General features: G+C 50.9%; 2 protein-coding genes across 2 annotated transcripts; both read right to left on the minus strand.

The window, feature by feature from the left end:
• Positions 1 to 859: 859 nt before the first annotated feature.
• LOC143009522 (E3 ubiquitin-protein ligase TRIM21-like) lies at positions 860 to 2,386 on the minus strand. The gene has a single exon (XM_076161525.1). It carries the CDS (start codon positions 2,384 to 2,386, stop codon positions 860 to 862), a length of 1,527 nt encoding a protein of 508 aa, XP_076017640.1.
• A 1,648-nt stretch (positions 2,387 to 4,034) lies between these two features.
• clic4 (chloride intracellular channel 4) lies at positions 4,035 to 20,190 on the minus strand. The gene is made up of 6 exons (XM_076161693.1): positions 19,722 to 20,190; positions 9,676 to 9,785; positions 7,585 to 7,710; positions 7,291 to 7,397; positions 5,886 to 6,067; positions 4,035 to 5,770 (listed from the first exon to the last, which is right to left on the minus strand). Exons 1-6 carry the CDS (start codon positions 19,788 to 19,790, stop codon positions 5,606 to 5,608), a joined length of 759 nt encoding a protein of 252 aa, XP_076017808.1. The 5' UTR covers positions 19,791 to 20,190; the 3' UTR covers positions 4,035 to 5,605.
• Between the last annotated feature and the right edge of the window lie 43 nt (positions 20,191 to 20,233).

Below are 20,233 nucleotides of genomic sequence, written 5' to 3' on the forward strand. Positions count from 1 at the left end.
TGAGCTGTTTCATGTTGAGTAAATTAATAAAGCCTTATAAATAATAAACATTTGATATGATGTACGTTTAGTAATTCATTTAACACATAATTTTGGTAATTAATTGATTTAAGCAACAAAAAATCTGAGGAGCCACTTGGGAGCCAAAACAGCCGGCTCTTTTTAGTGAGAAGAGCCAAACGAATCAATGCCCATCACTAGTGGCAGCCTGTGTGCAAAAAGAGAACGCTTCCTCCTCTCCTGTTGCTCCTCCTGTTGCTCCTCCTGTTGCGCCTCCTTCTGCAGGTTTGGATGAACGTTCTTCCTTGTTACAGACTTAGTTACAGTTGTTTTGACTTCTTTTTGTCTCCACGTGAGTTTGAATAAAGAATTCAGCTGTAGATTTGTCAGAAGGTGTTTGGGTTTGTAGCTCAGCTCGGTTCAAAGGTCAGATTTGGAGTTTAAAGCGCAAAGTTGCTTCCCTTCTATGATGTCAGTGTTCTCGAAACCGCCACGAAGTGCAGTTTACCGCAACCGCCACCAGATGACGTCACGCGTGCCCGGCTGCAGATCAGCTGCTCAGATGTACAACAACATTCCATGTGATGTGACAGAGCGTGATTTTCATTTCCGATCCATGGATGATGCAACATAATAAATAACAGAAGAATGAAAGAACAGAAGAAAGTCTCTCATCAAGTTTCTCACTCTGGGGCTCAATGTGGTCGGTGCTCTTCAGCTGATCTGCTGTTCTTCAGGACGTCTCCAGATACGTCCAGCTGGGAGGAGCCCAGGGGGAAGACAGAAGTCAAAAAGCAGCTAAATGACGTTTGAATGGATCCAAAATACATGTTATCATAATGAATAAAGGAGGACAAGGTTAGATCAGAGCTGGAGCATCCACGTCATAGAAGGAGACCAGACCCTCCTCATAGTCCACAAACACGCCCACCTTCTCTGGCTGTGACTTTAGACTCAGAGGGACACGAGGTCCAGAAAGAGCTTCATACTCTTCATTCCACAACCCTACAGTCCAGTAACCATTCTGAGGCCTCAGTCTGACGTGTCCCTTCCTCTGGCTCGTCTCTCTGGTCACTCCTAAATCCCACGCTGTCTTTCCTTTGACCTGAACCTCAAAGTAAAATCTTCCAGAGGAGAAACTCTGCTTTCCTAAAACAAAACCATATGTATCAAATCTCTGTGGGTTGTCTGGGAGATTCTTCTGTGCTGCTTCATCACCAGCGTAAACTTGTTTCTCATCTTCAGACAGGATCAGATCAGGATGAGCTGTATCAGGATCCAGTGTCACGTCCACTGCAAACTGCTGGATCCTCCTCAGCTCCACCTTCAGCAGCTTCTTCAGCTCTTCACTGATGGTCTCCTCCAGCTGAGCCACAGCTTTCACCACACTCCCCTCGTGTGACCTTTGATGGACTGTGACCTGTGTCAAGTCCTTAGTGGGAGGAGCAGAGCTGATGGATGAGAAGCTCTGGAAGATGTGGAGGGGATCTTCAGAGAGTAGGAGCTTCTCTGCCTCAGCAGCTCTCTCTCTCTGTCCAGAGAGTTCCTGCTGCAGCTCTTTGATGAAGTCTTCAGTCTGTTTCTCTGTGCTCCTCTGCTTCTCCTTCACAGTCTCAATGAAGTCGGCCTGGACTTTCTCCACAAGCTGCTTCAGAGCGGTGAAGACCTGATGTCCATCTGCTCTCTCTCTGTCTGCAGCTTCCATGCTGAGCTTTGCTGACTGTTTCATCTCCTGGATCTTCAGTGGTGTCAGCTTGATCTTCTGCTGATGTTCAGCCACCATCTTCTCCAGCTCGGACTTCTTTCCTTCATATCCTTCTTCCAGAGGAACAAACTCATGGTTCTTGTGGTCTAAAACAGGACAGAGTGAACACACACAGGTCTGGTCGGTCTCGCAGAAGAGCTCCAGAGGTTTCTTGTGCTTCTTACACATCCTGTCCTCCAGGTTGTCCACAGGATGGATCAGCTGGTGTGATCTCAGGCGTGCTGCTGTCAGATGAGGCTCCAGATGACTCTCACAGTAGGAGGCCTCACACTTCAGGCAGGACTTGATGGCTTTCACTTTGGTTCCAGTGCAGACGTCACACTGAACCTTTCCTCGTTTGGCAGCTGGTCCCTCTGATCTTCTGCTGGCTTCGTTTTGCCTCGACTGTCTGAACTCAGCGGCCATCTGAGATACGAACGTGTTCACCTGTAGCTCAGGTCTTGTGTGGAACATCTTCTTACACAGAGCACACACGCACTGGACGTTACTGTCCCAGTGTTGAGTGATGCAGGCTTTGCAGAAGTTGTGTCCACATGGTGCGGAGACTGGATCAGTGAAGACCTCCAGACAGATGGAGCACAGGAACGGATCATCAGATTGCAGACGGCTGGCAGCAGACATGTCTGCTGAGAACAAAGGAGACAATGAGGGACAACAACTCTCTCTGACACGATCACTGAGAGTCTAACAGAACTAAGAGTCTGGAACCACAGCAGCAGCTTTAAAGCTCCTCAGTGATCAACATCTGATTACATTCAAGACACAAACAACACAACAGCCTGTTTGCATGATGTCATATTTGACCTCATGATGTCATCATAAGGACCTCAGAGCTAAGAGAGACCTCCAATCCTATTACTGGACATTCCATATGGAAAATCCCCCTGAGCTACCCTGGAGCAGGCTGAAAGCCCAATCCTGCTCCTCCTCCTCCATCATCCTCCTCCTCCTCCTCCTCCTCCTCTGCCACTGCCCTAATTTAGACCTCTCTCCCAAGCAAGATCTCTCAGTTCACCAAAAACCCTGTTGTTCTCAATACTCTAATGATTGATTGATCAATCTACTTGTACCTCATATTGCCTATTTTACCTCCACTCAAACACTCGGCTGCTTCACACTTTAACTCTCTGAAGTCTGCGAGGTAAGAATGAAATCTTCATACAGCACTTGAACCTTTAACTTCCTGTTTTCTGCCTCACTGTATAGCTTTAGGTTTGTATCTGTCATGTTATCATTTTACAGGTAAGATGTTTTGGATTTAACGTAACCACGACTGCAAAAGCCTAAATCATAAATGATGATGAGCTACTGGAGCACAAACAGGAAAATTGTATTATAATGAAATTAAAAAGCTGTCTGGGTTTTATTCCTGTATGTGCAGAACAGAGCATTAAGGTCAGGTACCATGCAGGATATAAACTGTACTGTGGTTTGCGTGAAGCTGTGTGTGTGGCAGTCTGGCTCCCTCTCTGGGTGTGTGTCAAGCAGAGCAGAGGAGGCAGTCTGAGCCTGAAACATGACACTTTAATGATCTGGAGAGCGTCCAACTGCTCTACGCCTACACACCTTTTTTTCCTTTTTTCTCCTCCTTCTTTTGCAAAACTCTTGTCTGCGAGCAGTCACATAGAATAGACTTGTTTGTGCCTCGGAACAGAAGAGAATCGGGGCCAGGCTGGAAAGCATCATCAGGGTTTGTGCAGAGAGAGGTGGAGCCTGCAGGGGCTGGAGGACTCCCACACACACACACACACACACACACACACACACACACATTCCTCCCTGCTGCTGCACAGTCTGGCAAACATGTTGCTCTGGTGCAGGGTTTCCTCAAAAACATCACCAGACAGAGCAACTACAACTGTGAAACACAAGGAAGGCATACCATGCAGGATGTTGTTGTTGTTAGTGAGGATGAGGAGCACAGTGATGAGGACAGAAACCTTCTCAGAATCTATTTTTCTGTCTGAAAAACGATTTAGGAGCCTCAGGCCACAGAAACGCCCCAGATTCGATTTCTTCCCTCTCATCCGTGTCTCCGATCTGTTTTTAATGACGTCATTAACAGATGAAATCAAAGCGCTGAGGTTCTGAAGCTTTACAATGGAAGTGTTCAGTCATGTCACGCCACAATCATTTTTTGGAAAGTTTCAATTGAATGACTAAAACAGAGCCAGAGTGTGTTTGAGCGCAGAGAGAGAGAGAGAGAGATGACTGAACACTTCACAGGAGAACGATGGCGTTAGAACATTAGAAGAGCAACAAACAGCAGTCAGGGTGCCAATAAGAAGTTTATTTCAATTCGGTCAATATTGTTACAAAAAGCCGTGACAGAACTTGGATGGTCTTTTTACAACGTGACACTCGAGTCTTAAAGCCAGGATCTGAAAACCGTCCTGCTAAACATCAGCCGAGAGGAAACAGAGTAAGGCAAGAGGAGATGCTCTCTTAAGAGTTAAAACCAAAGCAGGCAGAGAATCGGCTTCTTTCCCCCAAATCCTGATGAAATGTATAAAATTTACACTTTGAATTCAATGCCATCAAAACAAATATTTACAATTCCTTTTCTTTTTTTCCTCTCCTTCCTTTTTATCAAATTGGCTTGGTGACGAGCGTCTGAAGAACATGGCAAACGGAGAGCGGAGGCGTCTGGCTGTGAGTCCACACTAAAGCACTTTAGGAAGCTACAGTGGAATAATAACAAACAGATCAAACCTACAGAAGTGAAGAGAGAGTGAAGTCCTACAGAGATCACCCCTCCACCGCTCGCTCATAAATATCTTTAGTGTCGCCTTTCTCTGTGCCCCACCGCACAGGAGTGTGTGTGTGTGTGTGTGTATGTGTGTGTGTTTGGTTCTGACGTCGCTGCAGTGGTCTTATCCACAGTGAGATCAGAGTAATGTGCCTGTATTTGGTCCAAACTACCACCGCGAGACTAAAGACTTCCCATCATGCTTTGTGTGTGTGTGTGTGTGTGTTGTGCGAGCTACATATGGTTGAATATTTCTCAGATCTCAGGTTGTGCGTTTCCTGAGGTGAATGTTGTTTCTTCTGCAGCTGTTCTACTGAGCGGAGCCGTGTGTGTTTGTGTGTGTGTGTGTGTGTGTGTGTGTGTGTGTGTGTGTGTGTGTGTGTGTGTGTGTGAGATCAGGGCGATGCAGCAGTGACACACAGCCTCCACCTGCCCTTAATGCCTCAAACCTCTCTCCTGATATGTGGGCCTCTGAGAGTTTAGCTTCTGTTTCCCTCAAACACTTTGAGCCAAGAACAAAAAACAACAACAACACTGAAGCTTTCAACACTGTTTACAAAACCAAAGTAGAAGGAAGGAAGAAAAACAGCTTCTGTGTTCATTTTAGAGCAAGAAAGAGCTAAAACCATAAGAAAGAGACGGCAGAGACTTCATATCAGCGAGGAGACGCTGGGGAGGTCAGGGTGAAGGTCAGGGTGAAGGTCACTTATGGTGCTGCTGCTGCTGCTACTGAGGCTCCTCCCATCGCTGATCCACACACACACACACGCGCGCGGGGCCCGGGAGTTTGGCTGCTGCTCCGTTGCCTCTCATTCATCAACGAAAGGCAAAAATCAAAAGGAGGGGTCGGGAGGAGGAAGTGTGCCGAGTCCACTAAAGAGATCTTCATCCGAACTGAGATGGGAGAGAGGAGGAGGGGTCATGCATACGGAGGAGAGGAGGGGAGGAGTCCAGAGTTTCTCTTTGTGGTGACCCAGCACTCGGGCTCCAGGTGCTGGAGGGAGGGAGGGAGGGAGGGAGGGAGGGAGGGAAGGAGGGAGGGAGGGGACGCGGGGGGAGGCGAGCGCAGTGGCATGGGAGGGGGGGGGAGCTTATTTGACCAGCCTCTTGGCCACGTCCCCATAGGCGATCTCGATCTCCTTGTCGCTGGGGCAGGTGTTGGTGAACTCCTCGCGTGTGTAGGCGGTGTTCAGGTACTTCCACACGGCCGTCATCTCTTTGGGGATGTCGAAGCCTCGGTACTTCTTGGCCACCACCTGGAGGGACAGAGACGATGCTGAGGACACGTGGACCTGTGTGTGTGTGTGTGTGTCCTGTGGTCTGAAGTCAGCATGGACCTGTGTGTGTGTGTGTGTGTGTGTGCGTCCTCACCTTGGCTATATGCAGTTTGGGCAGCAGGTTGCAGTCGGCCAGCGTCATGTCCTCCCCGTCCAAGAACTTGCGGCTTGACACCTTGACGTCCTCGATGCTGTTGTGGTCGATCTCGTCGGGCAGCGGCGAGCGGAGGTACTCGTCCAGCTTCTGCAGCGTCTTCAGCAGGCCGCGCTCCAGAGCTGCAGAGGGACGCAGGCGCCAGAGTTACGCAATCATGTTGACACCTTACGCAATAACCAGAGCTGCGTTGTTACGTCTCCTGAATGTGATCCTTTAGGTATTTAATCAACCATCTAAGAGTTCAGTGTTACATCCTGGAGGCTTAGAGGGCCGCAGCATCAGGACTTACCACCAGAGGGCAGCATTTGTACAAGAAAGGGATGAGCTCGTCCTGTGTGAGGTCGTACACAGGGTCCACCTTTCTATATGGAGGCGGGCCAGGATGTGTATGTGTGTGTGTGTGAATGTGGGGGTGTGTGACTGGCGGGGCTGAGGGAGGGAGGGAGGGAGGGAGGGAGGGAGGGAGGGTCGGGCCTTTTCTCTCCCACCACAGCCTATGAAGTCATCCTTAAAAAACTGTTCCTATGAGATCATCGAAACTAACAACACTGATGTCATCCAGAACATTTGAACTCATCGTCATGTCTAAAGCTTTCAACTAAAAAATACATATATATAAATACAGAAACACCCTTAAGTCATACATGAGTATCTTATACACAAATGTAGAAAACTATGAGTCTTCTAATGTCATAAAGTTCATGTGTTTGGGATGTGATCTATCTGCTGGTTCCTCTGATCTCTGATCTGAGGAGAAAGTCCCTTATTAAAATGCCAGAGATGAATTATTAACCCACAGATGATTCATATCTATTCTTGGGCCGTACAGGATGACGACTCAGTGGAGCTCAACATGCTGGTGTGTTATCATGGAAACATGAGATTGAGCCTCAGACCTCATGTTGACTCAAGCTTCCGCGTGTTGTTGGGGTAAGAAGTCCTGTAACTTCCCGTCAGCACATGAGGTCGTGAGTCACACAGGATGTGTTTTCCACGTTCTTCCAATAATCTTATCAGTGAGCTTTATGGCGACCACATGACTCAGCAGAGTGAGGTGAGATGTGTTCCCTGCAGGTGAGGAGGAGGAGGAGGAGAGCGAGGTGATGGAGCTTCAGGACAGAGCAGCGGAACAAAAGCCTCTGTGTGAGGCAGGGCCACCGATCACTGCAGGGCTAAGGCCGTCGCCTAGCAACCGCAGAACTCAATCTGCACAAGTGGACAGCGTCTGAAGACTTGTGTACCGGCCGACAGGTGTGTGTGTGTGTGTGTGTGTGTGTGTGTGTGTGTGTGTGTGTGTGTGTGTGTGTGTGTGTGTGTGTGTGTGTGTGAAGGACAGACTCACCCTCGTTGCCGTCTGGTTTTGAGTTCTTGATGAAAGCTGAAAACTTGGCGAAGATGTCCATACCAGCTGTGTTTGACTCAGGGTGTCTGGCTCCAAGCTTAGTGTACCTGCACACACACACACACACACACACACACACACACACACACACAGACCCACAGTTAAGACAAATAAGACAGATGAGGAATCGCCGTGGTAACAGTAACGCCTCTTTCAACAGGATGGCGGCGGCGTGTGTTTGGATAGCGGGCGTGGCGAGCGCTTGGTGTGTGAGGACGCCACAGAGCAACTCACTTGGGTGGGCAGAGGACGTCCTCCAGGAACTCCTCGATCTTGTTGACGTCGGTCTTGACCTCGCCGTTGAAGGTGATGAAGGGCGGGTGTGTGCCCGGAGCCAGGTTCTGCAGATCTGCAGGCTTCCTACACAACACAGGGAGGGAGGGGTTAAAGGGGCAGAGGGGCAGAGGTTCATACCCACGTGTGAGCAGCGGAGCAAACACAAACCTCCCCATTGTTGTGCTGTGTGAACACAGAGCTGAAGCACGTGGGTGAATCTGGATTCAAGCCGCTCTATGTTGCCGTCGCAGTTCCAAGTGCTGCCGCTCTGTGAGGCCTGTAACTCTACCGGCTCTGCTCTCTGCAGCAGCTGGAGCCGAGCGGCAGCCGGCACATTTTGCACCAGATGTCTCCAGCAGGCAGAGACGACACATCGACACATTTTAGCATGTGTTCAACCATCACACTGAGCGACGACGCAACCAGTCTGTTGGCTCTGGATCAACAACCAGACCAATGAATGACATAAGATCCAGGCCTTTGGAAACAACAGAGACAATAACACACACACACACACACACACACACACAAGCACACACACACACACAGTGGAGGGTGAGTTCAGGACACACACACACACACACACACAGAAAAAAGAGGAAGTGATTCCAATTGTTTGGCATGCAGAGGGGAAATGGCACCCTGGCTCTGTGGCACTGCTGTAGAGCGGCCACAGAGCGGCACAGAGCGGTGAACCTTGACCTCCAGGCTGGACTCTATACGTTCTTTCCATTCCAAACTCCACACTGCAGTAAAAAGGAGCCATAAAGACGGCAAACACACGCCCGCTTGAGTCAGACCTATAGTTTGTGTGTTACGTGTAGACTCTGATTATAGTCGTCGTATATTCCGGCCTGGAAAAAGCCGAGGTAGGACCGACGGCGGCGGCGAGCGGCGAGCAGCGAGGGGAACAAAGGCTTGTTTGAGGAGCGAGGGGGTAAACACACTCTGCTAAGTGGGCCGACATCTTACAAGGCTCTCTACAACACCCCAGCATGTGCCGTGTAGTGTTACACACACACACACACACACACACCCTCTGCCAGCGGGCGGCAGGGAAAATACATGCATGTGCCCGGAACGTTGACACGCCGGAGCCATGGAGCAGGAGGAGGAGGAGGAGGAAGAGGAAGAGCCAAGCTACACGGGAACAGAGCGTCTGATCAGGGACTGAGAGTGATGGAGCACGGTGTGGTTGCTCTGTTGTGTGGAGAGCACACACACACACACACACACACACACACACACACACACGCACACACACACACACACACACACAATCATAACTGGAAATCTGGAAAAGTCGAATGGGATTGGATCCTCTTCAGTCTCAGTCTTCCTGGCTCCTGATTGGCTCTCAGCCTTTCCCACGTCACACACTGTCTGTGTCCTCAATGCCCCCCAGCCCCCGCGGACGACAGGAAGTTGGGTCAGAATGGAGGGTTAATACTGAACCCGTCTGAGGTTGGTTTGAGTTCAGACGGAGCTTCTGAGCAGAGAAGGAGAGAACCTGGGAGAACCGGGCCAGAAGGAGCCCCGGATCCCTGCCACGTCTGAGAACGCTCCGCCGCTCGCCGCTCGCTGGCTCAGGCCAGTGGAAAAGAGATCGGGGAGCGTTTGGATGAATCACACACACACACACACACACACACACACACACAGTGAGAGTGAAAGCAGCAGAGAGGGAGAAAGCACTCTGAACCTGAAGAGGATCCTGTACTTAACGTGTCACTGTGATGACAAAGAACACGTTCCCCTCCAGACTGGAGGCAGGAAGAGAGAGAGAGCGGCACGAAGAACCTGATTAGCCCCTCTGGAGTCGGCCTGTTTGTCCCCCCCCCCTCTCTCCGGCCCGGGGTCATGGGAAAACCAAACAAGCAGCCGGGGAAGCGGCCAGCGCGGCGGAGGAAGGCTCAGATCAAACGCACTGCTGAGGCCTAAGTGGAGCCAGAATCCTCTCCATGTTTCTGTACCCGGGTTCACTCAGAGAGGAGAGGGGACGGAGCCAGGAGGGAGGAGGAGGTGGAGGTAACGGAGCGGCTGACTCACCTCTTCAGATCCACCGTGGTGACGTTGAAGACGACGCCCTTCAGCCACAGGATCATGAAGAGCCTCTGAGAGAAGGGGCAGTTCCCGATGCTCTCGCCGTCGCTTCCTGCCTGGAATGAAGACGGACGACACACAGATTTAGTTATTGCAATCCGGCAGACGCACAAAAGCCATCAGACACTAAACGTAAAGCAGTATTTCACCACCAGTTCACAGACACGGTGTCTTTGGTAGGCTGCAGCTTTCTGGAGAGCTTTGTGGATCCATGGAACACCTGAGCTCCTCAGCATGCAGACCTGAGCCCACCTGAGTCTGCGTGTGTTTAAGGAGAAAGTTCACATCTCGTCTCCGTTACACAGCCTGCATGTACATCACTGCCCTCACACAGCCAGAGCCTCTCACACACACACAAGGACTCTTTCATGCATGTTACACACCGGCCCCAGCTATGAGACTTAAGAGAGTCACACACACACGCACACACACACACACACACACACATCTGCAGCGCTGAGCCAAAGAGGAAGCGCTCGTTCCACTTCGCTTGCAAGAACGCACAAAAACAAGACTCGGCATGGAGGAGGGAGGGAGGGAGGAAGAGGAGCCCAGCATGAAGGAGCTTTAACACACTTAACCTTTGACCTTTACAGTGCAGTCTGTCCACGCGGAAGCTTTACATCTCTGTCCCAAACACCGCTTCGGTAACCGGGTTAAGGGTCTAAAGAGACCCGGTAACACACACACACACACACGTAGATTCCTGCAGCAGTGACCCGGGCTCATGGAGACTCAGTGTGCATGGTAGTGTAATACCAGCCCCTCACCACTAGGGGCACCGTTCCTTTTAGAACAAAGTGGTTTTACAAGAAGTGAGATCAGTTTGATTATTAGATGATTTATGATATGGATTTGATTGACAGGTCACGTCAGGCCTCGGCTGGCGCGGCTGAGGGTTTACCGACCAAACGGCGTGAAGTCAACGAGAGGAGAAGACGACAGAGGATGAGAAACGGCGACGGAGAACTGTGGAAATGAGCTGCTAACTCATCAGATATCACATTCTCTCTCTCTCTCTCTCTCTCTCTCTCTCTCTCTCTCTCTCTCTCTCTCTCTCTCTCTCTCTCTCTCTCTCTCTCTCTCTCTCTCTCTCTCTCTCTCTCTCTCTCTCTCTCTCTCTCTCTCTCTCTCTCTCTCTCTCTCTCTCTCTCTCTCTCTCTCTCTCTCTCTGATCCCTTCCTCTGCTCTCCTCTCCACAGCTATGTAAGGCAGTGAGCAGCGTGCAGAGGAGGACAAATATGGTCTGGACTCCAGCAGGCAGAACAAACACTGGGTTTGATGAACGGGGTTTCTGCAGTTTCTGGGTGGAATCTAGCGACCCTGACCTCTGACCTCCAGCTGCACGTGTGCCTGAATCAGTCTGAGCGCAGGATGCTCCAGGATGTGCAGAAGGACGAGCGTGGAGGTCGTTCACGAGCTGCAGATTAGAGTTTAGATTTAGAGAATTAAGTTGTAACATTTCAAGAAAAAAAGTTTAAATGTCTCAAGAACAAAAGTTGTTTGAACGCCGACGTATCTGCCAACCAAAGCGCCCACGTCTCCACAAGAACACGGTGTTAATGAACCAAACTTTGCCTCGGAGGCTCTGAGAGGAAGCGAGATGAGACTGCAGCGTGATAAGAACACCAGCAGGTTCTGGAAGCTTCTGAATGTCCACTTTGTCCCGGCAGCTCCAGGCTGATGAAGCCGGCTGCTGTGGGACGCCTCTGTTTGATCCGCCTGCTGGCTCCCATTGTGCCGCGTCTGTCCTGCCCCCCTCCCCCGCCACAATGCAGTGTGTGAAAGGCTGGGATTAGACGGCCGCCTTTGTTCTCCTCTCCACCTGACATGGTTCCATCCCTCCTCCCTCCTCCCTCCTCCCTCCTCCTGCAGTTAGGTGCCGTTCCTGCTTCTTGGGCCGTCGCCGACCTCTAAAGGACATCAGAGGGACGACGGCTCCATTAGCCGCACGGCGCTGCGCCGTCACAGGCTCGTTCGGTCACCGTCAGGCCGGGCCAAAGTAGCGTGACAACAGTTCCCATGGCGATGGCCAGACAGTTATGACACGGACGGCAGAGCAAACAATGTGGAGGGGATTACAGATCCACAGGTAACTGTCTGAAGCAGGGACACACACACACACACGCACACACACACACACACACACACACACACACACACACACACACCATTTTGTTAAATCAAAGGAGCTGTGAGGGCGACTGTGCTGGAGTCTCAATGCGCTGAGCGGCTGTTCAGACTGACATGAGCTCATCTGAGGTCGGCAAGACGTCCAGCAGCTGAGAAAGACATTCAGTCCTTTCTCTGTGTGTGTGTGTGTGTGTGTATGTGTGTGTGTGTGTGTCAAACCCCGAGCTCAGCTGCTCCTGAGGTTTGTGTGCAGCAGCAGAGAGGGAGACGGGAAAATAATAGGAAATGGAGAGGAAATGAAGGCTCCTAAGTGCTGCGAGTAGACATGAGGGAACATGTGGTGACTGAGGCTGTGAGTGGGAGGGAGAGAGAGAGAGAGAGAGAGGAAGAGCCCCACCCTCCTTCAGCATTATTAAGAAGAGAGGCGGCGTGCTGTTTGGCATGCTGCTCCCTCCTCCTCCTCCTCCTCCTCCTCCTCCTCTGTGACCCTCTCCCTCAGCCTGGGCCCCTCTCAGCCGGGCCGTTAGGGGAGGAGGGAGAAACTATTTGAGAAATGTCCTGTAGAGGGGCGTCTTTGTTTGGGTCAAAGTGGGGCTGATGCTGATAGAGCAGCTGGAGGATCTAGAGCTCCAACGCACCTCTGAGACAAACCAACACATCCACAGGTTTAACCCTTTCAGTGGAACCTGAAGCTCCTGACAACAACATCTCCTAAAGCACTCATCCTCTGCTTGAGCTGAGGTTAAACAGCTTCATCACGCGCTGATCAAGTCCCTCTGTCACACCTTGAAGCAGTATTGCACACACTTTGGAGCTTTAACACTCAAGCTAGAGCTCAGAGGCCGGGTGCTGCTCTGTTAGGCGCCCTTCATAGAGCGACTGACACGATCCAAAACTGGACTGAAACTGAAACTCTGTAGCTAAACACCAAGTATCCCCACAAAGAACCAACTTAGCCAAACAGTCTTACAGGAAGTGACAGAGTTTGGACATTTGGTGAGATTGGTGACATTAGCCGTCATGTTTCCAGAGCGGCACCGATACAGAGCTCCATTCAGCTCTGTACGCCAACAACACAGAGCTTTTTGTTTGTGGAGAGGTTTGGGTGCGTCACTGGTTCCGGGGGAGAGGGGGGCAAAGACACCCAAATAAAACACACACACACACACACACACACACGAGAGTGAGGTGAGCCGTTATTTGAGCGCCCTTATAAGGACACACACACTTTTTCCAGCGAGTCCTCAGTCATCAGGCAGCGTTTAGCTAGCTGTTATTTCTGATTCACGTGTCAAAAGTGACTCATGTCTTACAGATGGTTGCAGCTCCTCACACACACACACACACACACACAGACACAAACAAACACACACACGGTTACACTGAGCAGACAGCGAACACGGAGCGGCCAACAGCTGAGCTCTGCCAACAGCTCTCCAGCTTTATTTAGGCTCCATAGAGTCAACACATGCTTGTTTATTCAGTCAGTGACACACACACACACACACACACACACACACGGTCAGAGGGCGAGTCACGGGGACGCTTGCTGTCAGCGTCGACAGGCGGCAACAAAGAGCCTCAGTGGACCTTTGAAACGCAAACTCCCGGGCGAGGTCGTCTGTCCGTCCGTCCGTCCGTCTCCTCCCTCACGGCGTCCCGCGGCGGGCGAAGCGGCTCAACACGTCAGCGCCGGCTCGTTTTATGGTCGATACTCCCTGGAGGCCCTGAGCCCTCTAACAGGCACAAAGGTTATCCTCCTCACAGGTCCGGCCCCATAACGTGTTTACAGCTCAGCCTCTCCCTGTGTCTGACTGACGTTTATGTGGATCGGAGGGATTTGGGTTTTAGTGGGACTCGATCTGAAACCCTTCAGAGAGGAGATGAGAGATTAGAGTGTGTAACTCCAGCAGCTCCTGTTCCCCTCCTCCCGCTCTCTGCACTGCTCTGCTCTGCTCAGGGCCTAATTTTAGCGGCGACCCGGGCCGAGCCTTCCCCTCTCCGACACGCTGGAACATTCTAAACTGGGTGGGCGGCTCCGAGAGTCCCGGCCTGACTCTGACCGAATAAGGACCCGGCCCTCTGACTCCGCTCTCCTCTTCCTCCGGCGAGCGGGGCAGGAATGTCCGTCGGCGGTAACGTCACGGCTGCCGCGTTCTCCGGACAAATACCTCAGCAGGGTTGGGACCTCGGGAGGCGGTTAGACCCAAACCCTGACTGCTGAGGATGGAGGAGCTCGTGAAGTGAACTGTGTCATAATAACAAAGATATATCAAGGAGCCATTTTGTTTCTGTCGTGCGTTCTGCTTCACACTGAGGTCAGATACAGCTACAGAACAGAGCAGTCAAGAGAGAGAGAGAGAGAGAACGGGGCCCTAAGTGTCGACTCTTCAGTCTTCTCACCGTTGCGTTCAATCACGGCGTGCAATTGAGATGCAGATCAGTGAAGCAAAGGAGCTGAAACACTGGAGATGAAGACGGCCTGATTTAATGTTTTAGCCCCGGAGTGTGAGGAGTGAGGATCCAGGTCTATTACAGGTCAAAGAGGAAGCATCTAAGTGTGCGAGAGACAGGAGAGAAACGGAAAGCTGCTTGGTTTATATGATGTCATGGTGTCCGACGCTGGGGTTTTGTATGAACTGCAGCTGCAGCCTGTAAAGAGCTCCCATCATCATGACGTGTGAAGAAGCAGGGAGGGAAAGAGTCTGAGTGGAAATGATCTCAGGCCTGACGTGAGAGGAGACTGGAGCTTCCTGGGATGAGACCTGCAGGGTGGGAGACAGGAGTGTGTGACCACAGACAGACAGACAGAGGAGTCAGATCCAGCTGGGACACGGAGACGCAGCACATCCGTGGTGTGGCTCTGAGTCAGGCTCATGTCACTCCCTTCTTCCAGTCACTCTCACACACACACACACACACACACACACACACACACACACACACACACACACACACACACACACACACACACACACACACACACACACACAAAAGAGGAAGTGATTCCAATTGTTTGGCATGCAGATGGGAAATGGCCCCCTCGCGGCCACAGAGCGGTGAACCTTGACCTGCAGGCTGGACTCTATACGTTCTTTCCATTTCAAACTCCATACTGCAGTAAAAAGATGCCATAAAGACGGCAAGCACACGCCCGCCTGATCAGCTGAGGAACGGCTGAGACCTGAAGAGCCTCGAACCAACGACCATCTTCACTCTGACTGCTGTTCTAACCCATCCGCCTCCATTCCTTCTCTTTGTCTTTCCTTTACCAACACAGGGCTGAAACCTTTGCCGTGACCTTAAACGACCCCTGCAGCGACACCTGACTGACCTGACTGACCGAGTGATCAATCAAGTGCAGCCTGTCAGCTTATAGATCCTGATTGTTTTCCATGTAAACAAAGCTGGACTGCTGGGATGTGATCAGTGTTTAAGCTAACATGCAGCAGTTTGTGCCCGAGGAGTTAATTTTAGCTGTAATGCTGTTATTAAATGATCAACCGAGCCACTAAGATTACCCACAATTAGAGTGCGGCTCAGACTTCCTGTAACTTCACTTCAGGCGATGCTTCAGTGAAGAGGAACGCCGGGATGAAGGCTCCCAGAGCGCTGATGAGTCACACACACACACACACACACACACACACAGCACAGGAAACATAACAGTGTGCGGCGGATCGTGTCGTGACCGATCGAGTTACACGAGCGTCCAGAGGGGCAGATTCCCGTGGTTCCCGGGGTCACGCCGCTCTGCTGGAGGTGAGGATGATGTAACACGGAGGCGGAGGTTCAAGCCCGGGCTCGGCTTTCCTTTGTATCCTGATCCGGTTGGTTCTATTTGCTTTGTCTCCTTATTACTTAACAAGGAAAACAAATACTCCAACCTGCTCTCTATCAGATCGTACCGCTCTGTGAGGGGAGCCGCTCTGATTGGTCACTCGTCTCATTTGATTCTAGCGGCAGCATAATGAGCGGGAGAACACATTGTCAGCAGGCGATCATGGCGGTGAAGATTAAAGCCTCAGGTGCCTCAGAAGCTCACTGACGGTGCAGAACAGCGGCCCACAGCTCGGGCGCAGGAAGGAGCCATTAATCTTTGTCCCCTCGCTCCTGATGCTGACTGCAGCTCGGCTCGAGTGCCGGGGAAAATAAACGGCTACATTGATTTTCCCATAAAACAGAAACAAGCTTCAGTCGATGCGACCCGAGGGGCCGTTAACCTGCAAACAACACGCTCATGAAATAAACCACTTTATAGACTCAAACTGTCTAATTATTACCATCAGAAAGCAAAGTTCTGCCTGTGAACTCTGAACCGAGCAGCACCACGCTCTGAGGTCGTGCAGCGGGCTGAGGAAAGGTCACAGAGTTCCTCTCCCTTCATAACACGAGCTGAGGCCGTCACATGGTGTCATCTGGAGGAGTGTGTGACATGTGTGTGGCGTGTGTGTGTGTGTGTGTGTGTATACGCAGGCCCTGTTGCATAAACTGTTCACACTTTGAATAAAGAACAACAGATGCACCGGAGAACATTCAGCAGAAACACAAGACGAAGATGAAGACACAGAGTTCCCAACAAGTTCCCAGTGTGACGTTTCAAATTCAAGGACTTGTTCCATTTGAATCCAAACTTTCTTTCTGCGTCAGTAAAAGGTGTTTAACCGACTTTGTAGTTACCCTTTGTAACATAACTCGGTTAATTCCAGCCTAATGTTTTCCTTGGCTGAAGCCCTGGGAGGTTCTTTCATCTGAGCTCTGGAGAATCATGTCCGACCTTCCAGAGCTCTGAGCCCGTCTGATGTCTTCTTAAGAGCTCTGACCCGAGGCCTCGGCCCTGCTGACCGTTACTTTCCCTCTCCGGAGCGTTGTGTCGCTTTAAAGACACTCAGGCGGCTCAGTGCTGCTTTGTCGGGACGTCTCCCTCTGGTTTGTTTTGCGGCCTTCCATCTACACCGTTCCCATGGGAGCGACCAGAAGAACATTCGCAAACACAGACGGGCTCTTCTGCCATCCAGACATGAAAGCCCTCCTCCGGTATGTTTGCTGGCTCTGCCGTGGCTGCTGGCGGCGGCCTGTGTCGCCAGCAGTGCGACCTTGGCACACTTGCAGCCGGCAGACAAACAGAGAGCTGCAGATAAAGCCGGGCCTTTTCTCTGCACTCATCTACATGCAGGACGCCTTCACAGGGCTCCACCTCAGGCTGCTGGGGACCGGCTGGGTCACGCCTCAATGAAACGCTGGGGAAAATCTGAATAAAGACCAAACCAGGCCTTCAACTCAAGATGAGACACACACACAAGTTCAACCAGCTTACTGGAAAGGGCTTAATTTGATCAGGTAGCAGCTCAGTGAGTAAAGAGGAAGTGGTGGACGTCCGCTGGGATCACAGAGAGTAAATCTAATCATGAATCATACAACATAATTACAATTGATGTCTGCTTTGTGTCAAACACCTCATTACTCCATCACATGAACGCATCTATTTACAGTTTATAATTACTCCTTGAGCTGACACACACACACACACACACACACACACACACACACACACACACACACACACACACACACACACACACACACACACACACACACACACACACACACACACACACACAGGGAACTCAGTCCAGCGCAGCATCACACACTGCTACTCATGTGTGAAGAACAATATTTAATCTGCTGTCTTGTGACGGGATCAAAGGTCGTCCCTCCCTCTCACCACATCATCATTGTCGCGGCCTCATGTGTAACTGCGGGCCATAAATGCTGAGAGCCACGGGTTTCACCTCCACACCCTTTAAAGATGAGCCCTGTGTAAAAAGTGTTCCCATAGCAATGAGTCATCTGTTGCCATAAACAGTGCGGCTGGAATCATCACGATCATCAAAAATATCTGATCCGGAACATTCAGTCACCTTAAATAGGTCAACCAGCAGCGAGGACATGTCTCTGACACACACACACACACACACACACACACACACACACACACACACACACACACACACACACACACACACACACACACACACACACACACACACACACACACACACACACACACACACACACACACACACACACACACACACACACAGAGAGAGAGAGAGAGTTATCAGCTGTTCCCAGAGGCCCGGCTTACAGCATGGTGCCTATGGCAACATGCATGGCTGCTTTGTCTCCCATGACTGTGTTTAATGCAGCACACAGGCCGGAACAATGACTGACAGACAACCTGAGACATTAATAATAGATGTCAACATGTCAGAGGCTGGGACACAATACAGAGAAGCTCAAGGGTGAGAGGCAGAGAACACACAAAATAAAAGTGTCTGAGCGCAGGGCGGGGGGTCACAGAGGGGGGGGATGTAAACCTTTCCTGCCCGGGGATGATGTAATACTCCTGCAGACTGAGAGTTGGTTCAAAGAAACGGCAGTGGGCAACTCGCTCCTATCTGCTCTGCCTCCAAACTGAGGGGCCCCACTGGCCGGAGGCACCCAGGAGGAGGAGGGGGGGGGCGGAGGGGGGGGTGCATTCAAACGCAACAACAAAGAAGAGTGCTGGACTGGAGAACTGTTATTAAAGTGTTCATGAAAAGGTTTTCTGTCAATGTCACAGATTAAAGTGAGATTCTAGCGATTTTACTAAATGTTGTGATTTTAAGAGCATTGGATTTTTTGCACAAAGACAACGTCGCGGTTCTTTGACAGTGAAGACAGAGGAGAAGATAGAACGCTGTGAGATCCTGCAGAAGGTCACACATGGATACAAATGCGTTACTGGAGCCTCTCAGAGAGCAAGGAACACCATCAGGGCTATACAGTTCCAAGGCCCATACACACACACACACACACACACACACTCCCAGTCAGTTCAGGGACCCCCATCACCCCCTCCCTCTCCTCCCCTCAGTCCCTCTCCTCCCTGGTGTCCCCACCCCTCGCTCCCCCTTTTCTCCACTCTGCCATTTTCCCGCCCAGCAGAGCAACAAGCTTCAAGAAAGGGACACAGCTCCATTCACGGCCCTCCACACCGCCATCACTGATGCAGTGGGAGGTGGTTTGATAGGTGTGTGCGTGTGTGTGAGTGATTACACTTTAGAGCAGGTGGAGCTAAACACACATATATCAACAGATCCATAAAGATGACAAATGTATCACCAGTCTGCAACCAAGGGCCTGGAATATTCTATAATTCTCCTTCATCACACTGTATGATGACCTGAAGCAGAGTGCAGATGTTTAACTCAGCAGCATCAACACATTAGCAGGTCAAAGGTCAAACAGTGATGACAGGCTGACCCCAAACTTAATTTAACCCCAATTTGACCAAGCTGATATTGATTATAAAGTGCCTATCCTGCCTGTAATCCAACATTACATCTGCCAGAACGAGTTTAACAACAGAAAGTAATTTTAAAGTGATTTATTCCAGCTTTTTGGTGACAGAATTCTCGAGCTTTTGTTCGGGAATGAGCGGCCGGGCTCCTCCAGCATGGCAGCCGGGATGGGGGGTGAAGCTGCATCCGCCCTCCGCCCCGAGGCTCCCGGTGACACAGCGGGCTCCACATGGCCACGGCGGCTAATCACACTCTGATGGTTTTATTCTTTAATTTACTGCCGCCATAAACTGTGTTCAAGGAGCTGAAACGTTCGGGGGGAAACGGGGAGAGAGCGCCGCTGCGGCCATGGTGGTCTTAGCTTAGGACCTCACGTGTAGCAAGAATAGCGCATTATTAGCCACAAAAAAAGCGGAATTATTCTTCCCAGACGTTTTGTTTGGTTTAAATAAGAGTCTTTAAAAACGTTCAAATTAACTCCGGAGCTGTGACTTCACAAAGCGGCGGTCTTACCTTCACAAACAGCTCGATAACGGGCTCGTTGTCCGCCTTGACTCCGTTCTGCGGCACAGACAGAGACATGGTGGTCGCTGCTCCCCAAAGTTTAGCCAAAGAAAACGAGTCTTTCTCCCGATACCGCGCCCGACTTTGGTCCTCTCCTCTTCTTGTCCTCCACTCTCTCGTTCTCCCTTCTCTTCTTAAACCACACCGAAGCCCGGTAGGCACTTTTTTCTCCCCCGGGACCCGGCGGTGAAGTGTTTTAAAGGCGGAGCGGCGGAGACGTTTCTACGGGCGACGCTACACCGGCTAAGCTACAACAACATCGCCGCACCCGGTAGGGGCTTTTTGTCGCTAGGAGTGATGATGAAGAGGATGGGAGGGATGAAGAAGCAACGGGGATATTTTAAAGCTGTGATGTCATTTGCAAACAGAGGAGGAAAAAAATGTGGGCAGGGTTTGAGGGAGAGGAGGAGGAAGAAGAAGAAGAAGAGGAGGAGAGGGTGGAGGACTGCGGAGTAGCAGGG

This window comes from Genypterus blacodes, unplaced genomic scaffold, assembly GCF_046128005.1.
Source record: "Genypterus blacodes isolate CSIRO-AG114 ecotype Tasmania unplaced genomic scaffold, CSIRO-AGI_Gbla_v1 ptg000112l_1, whole genome shotgun sequence".
Classification (NCBI taxonomy): domain Eukaryota; kingdom Metazoa; phylum Chordata; class Actinopteri; order Ophidiiformes; family Ophidiidae; genus Genypterus; species Genypterus blacodes.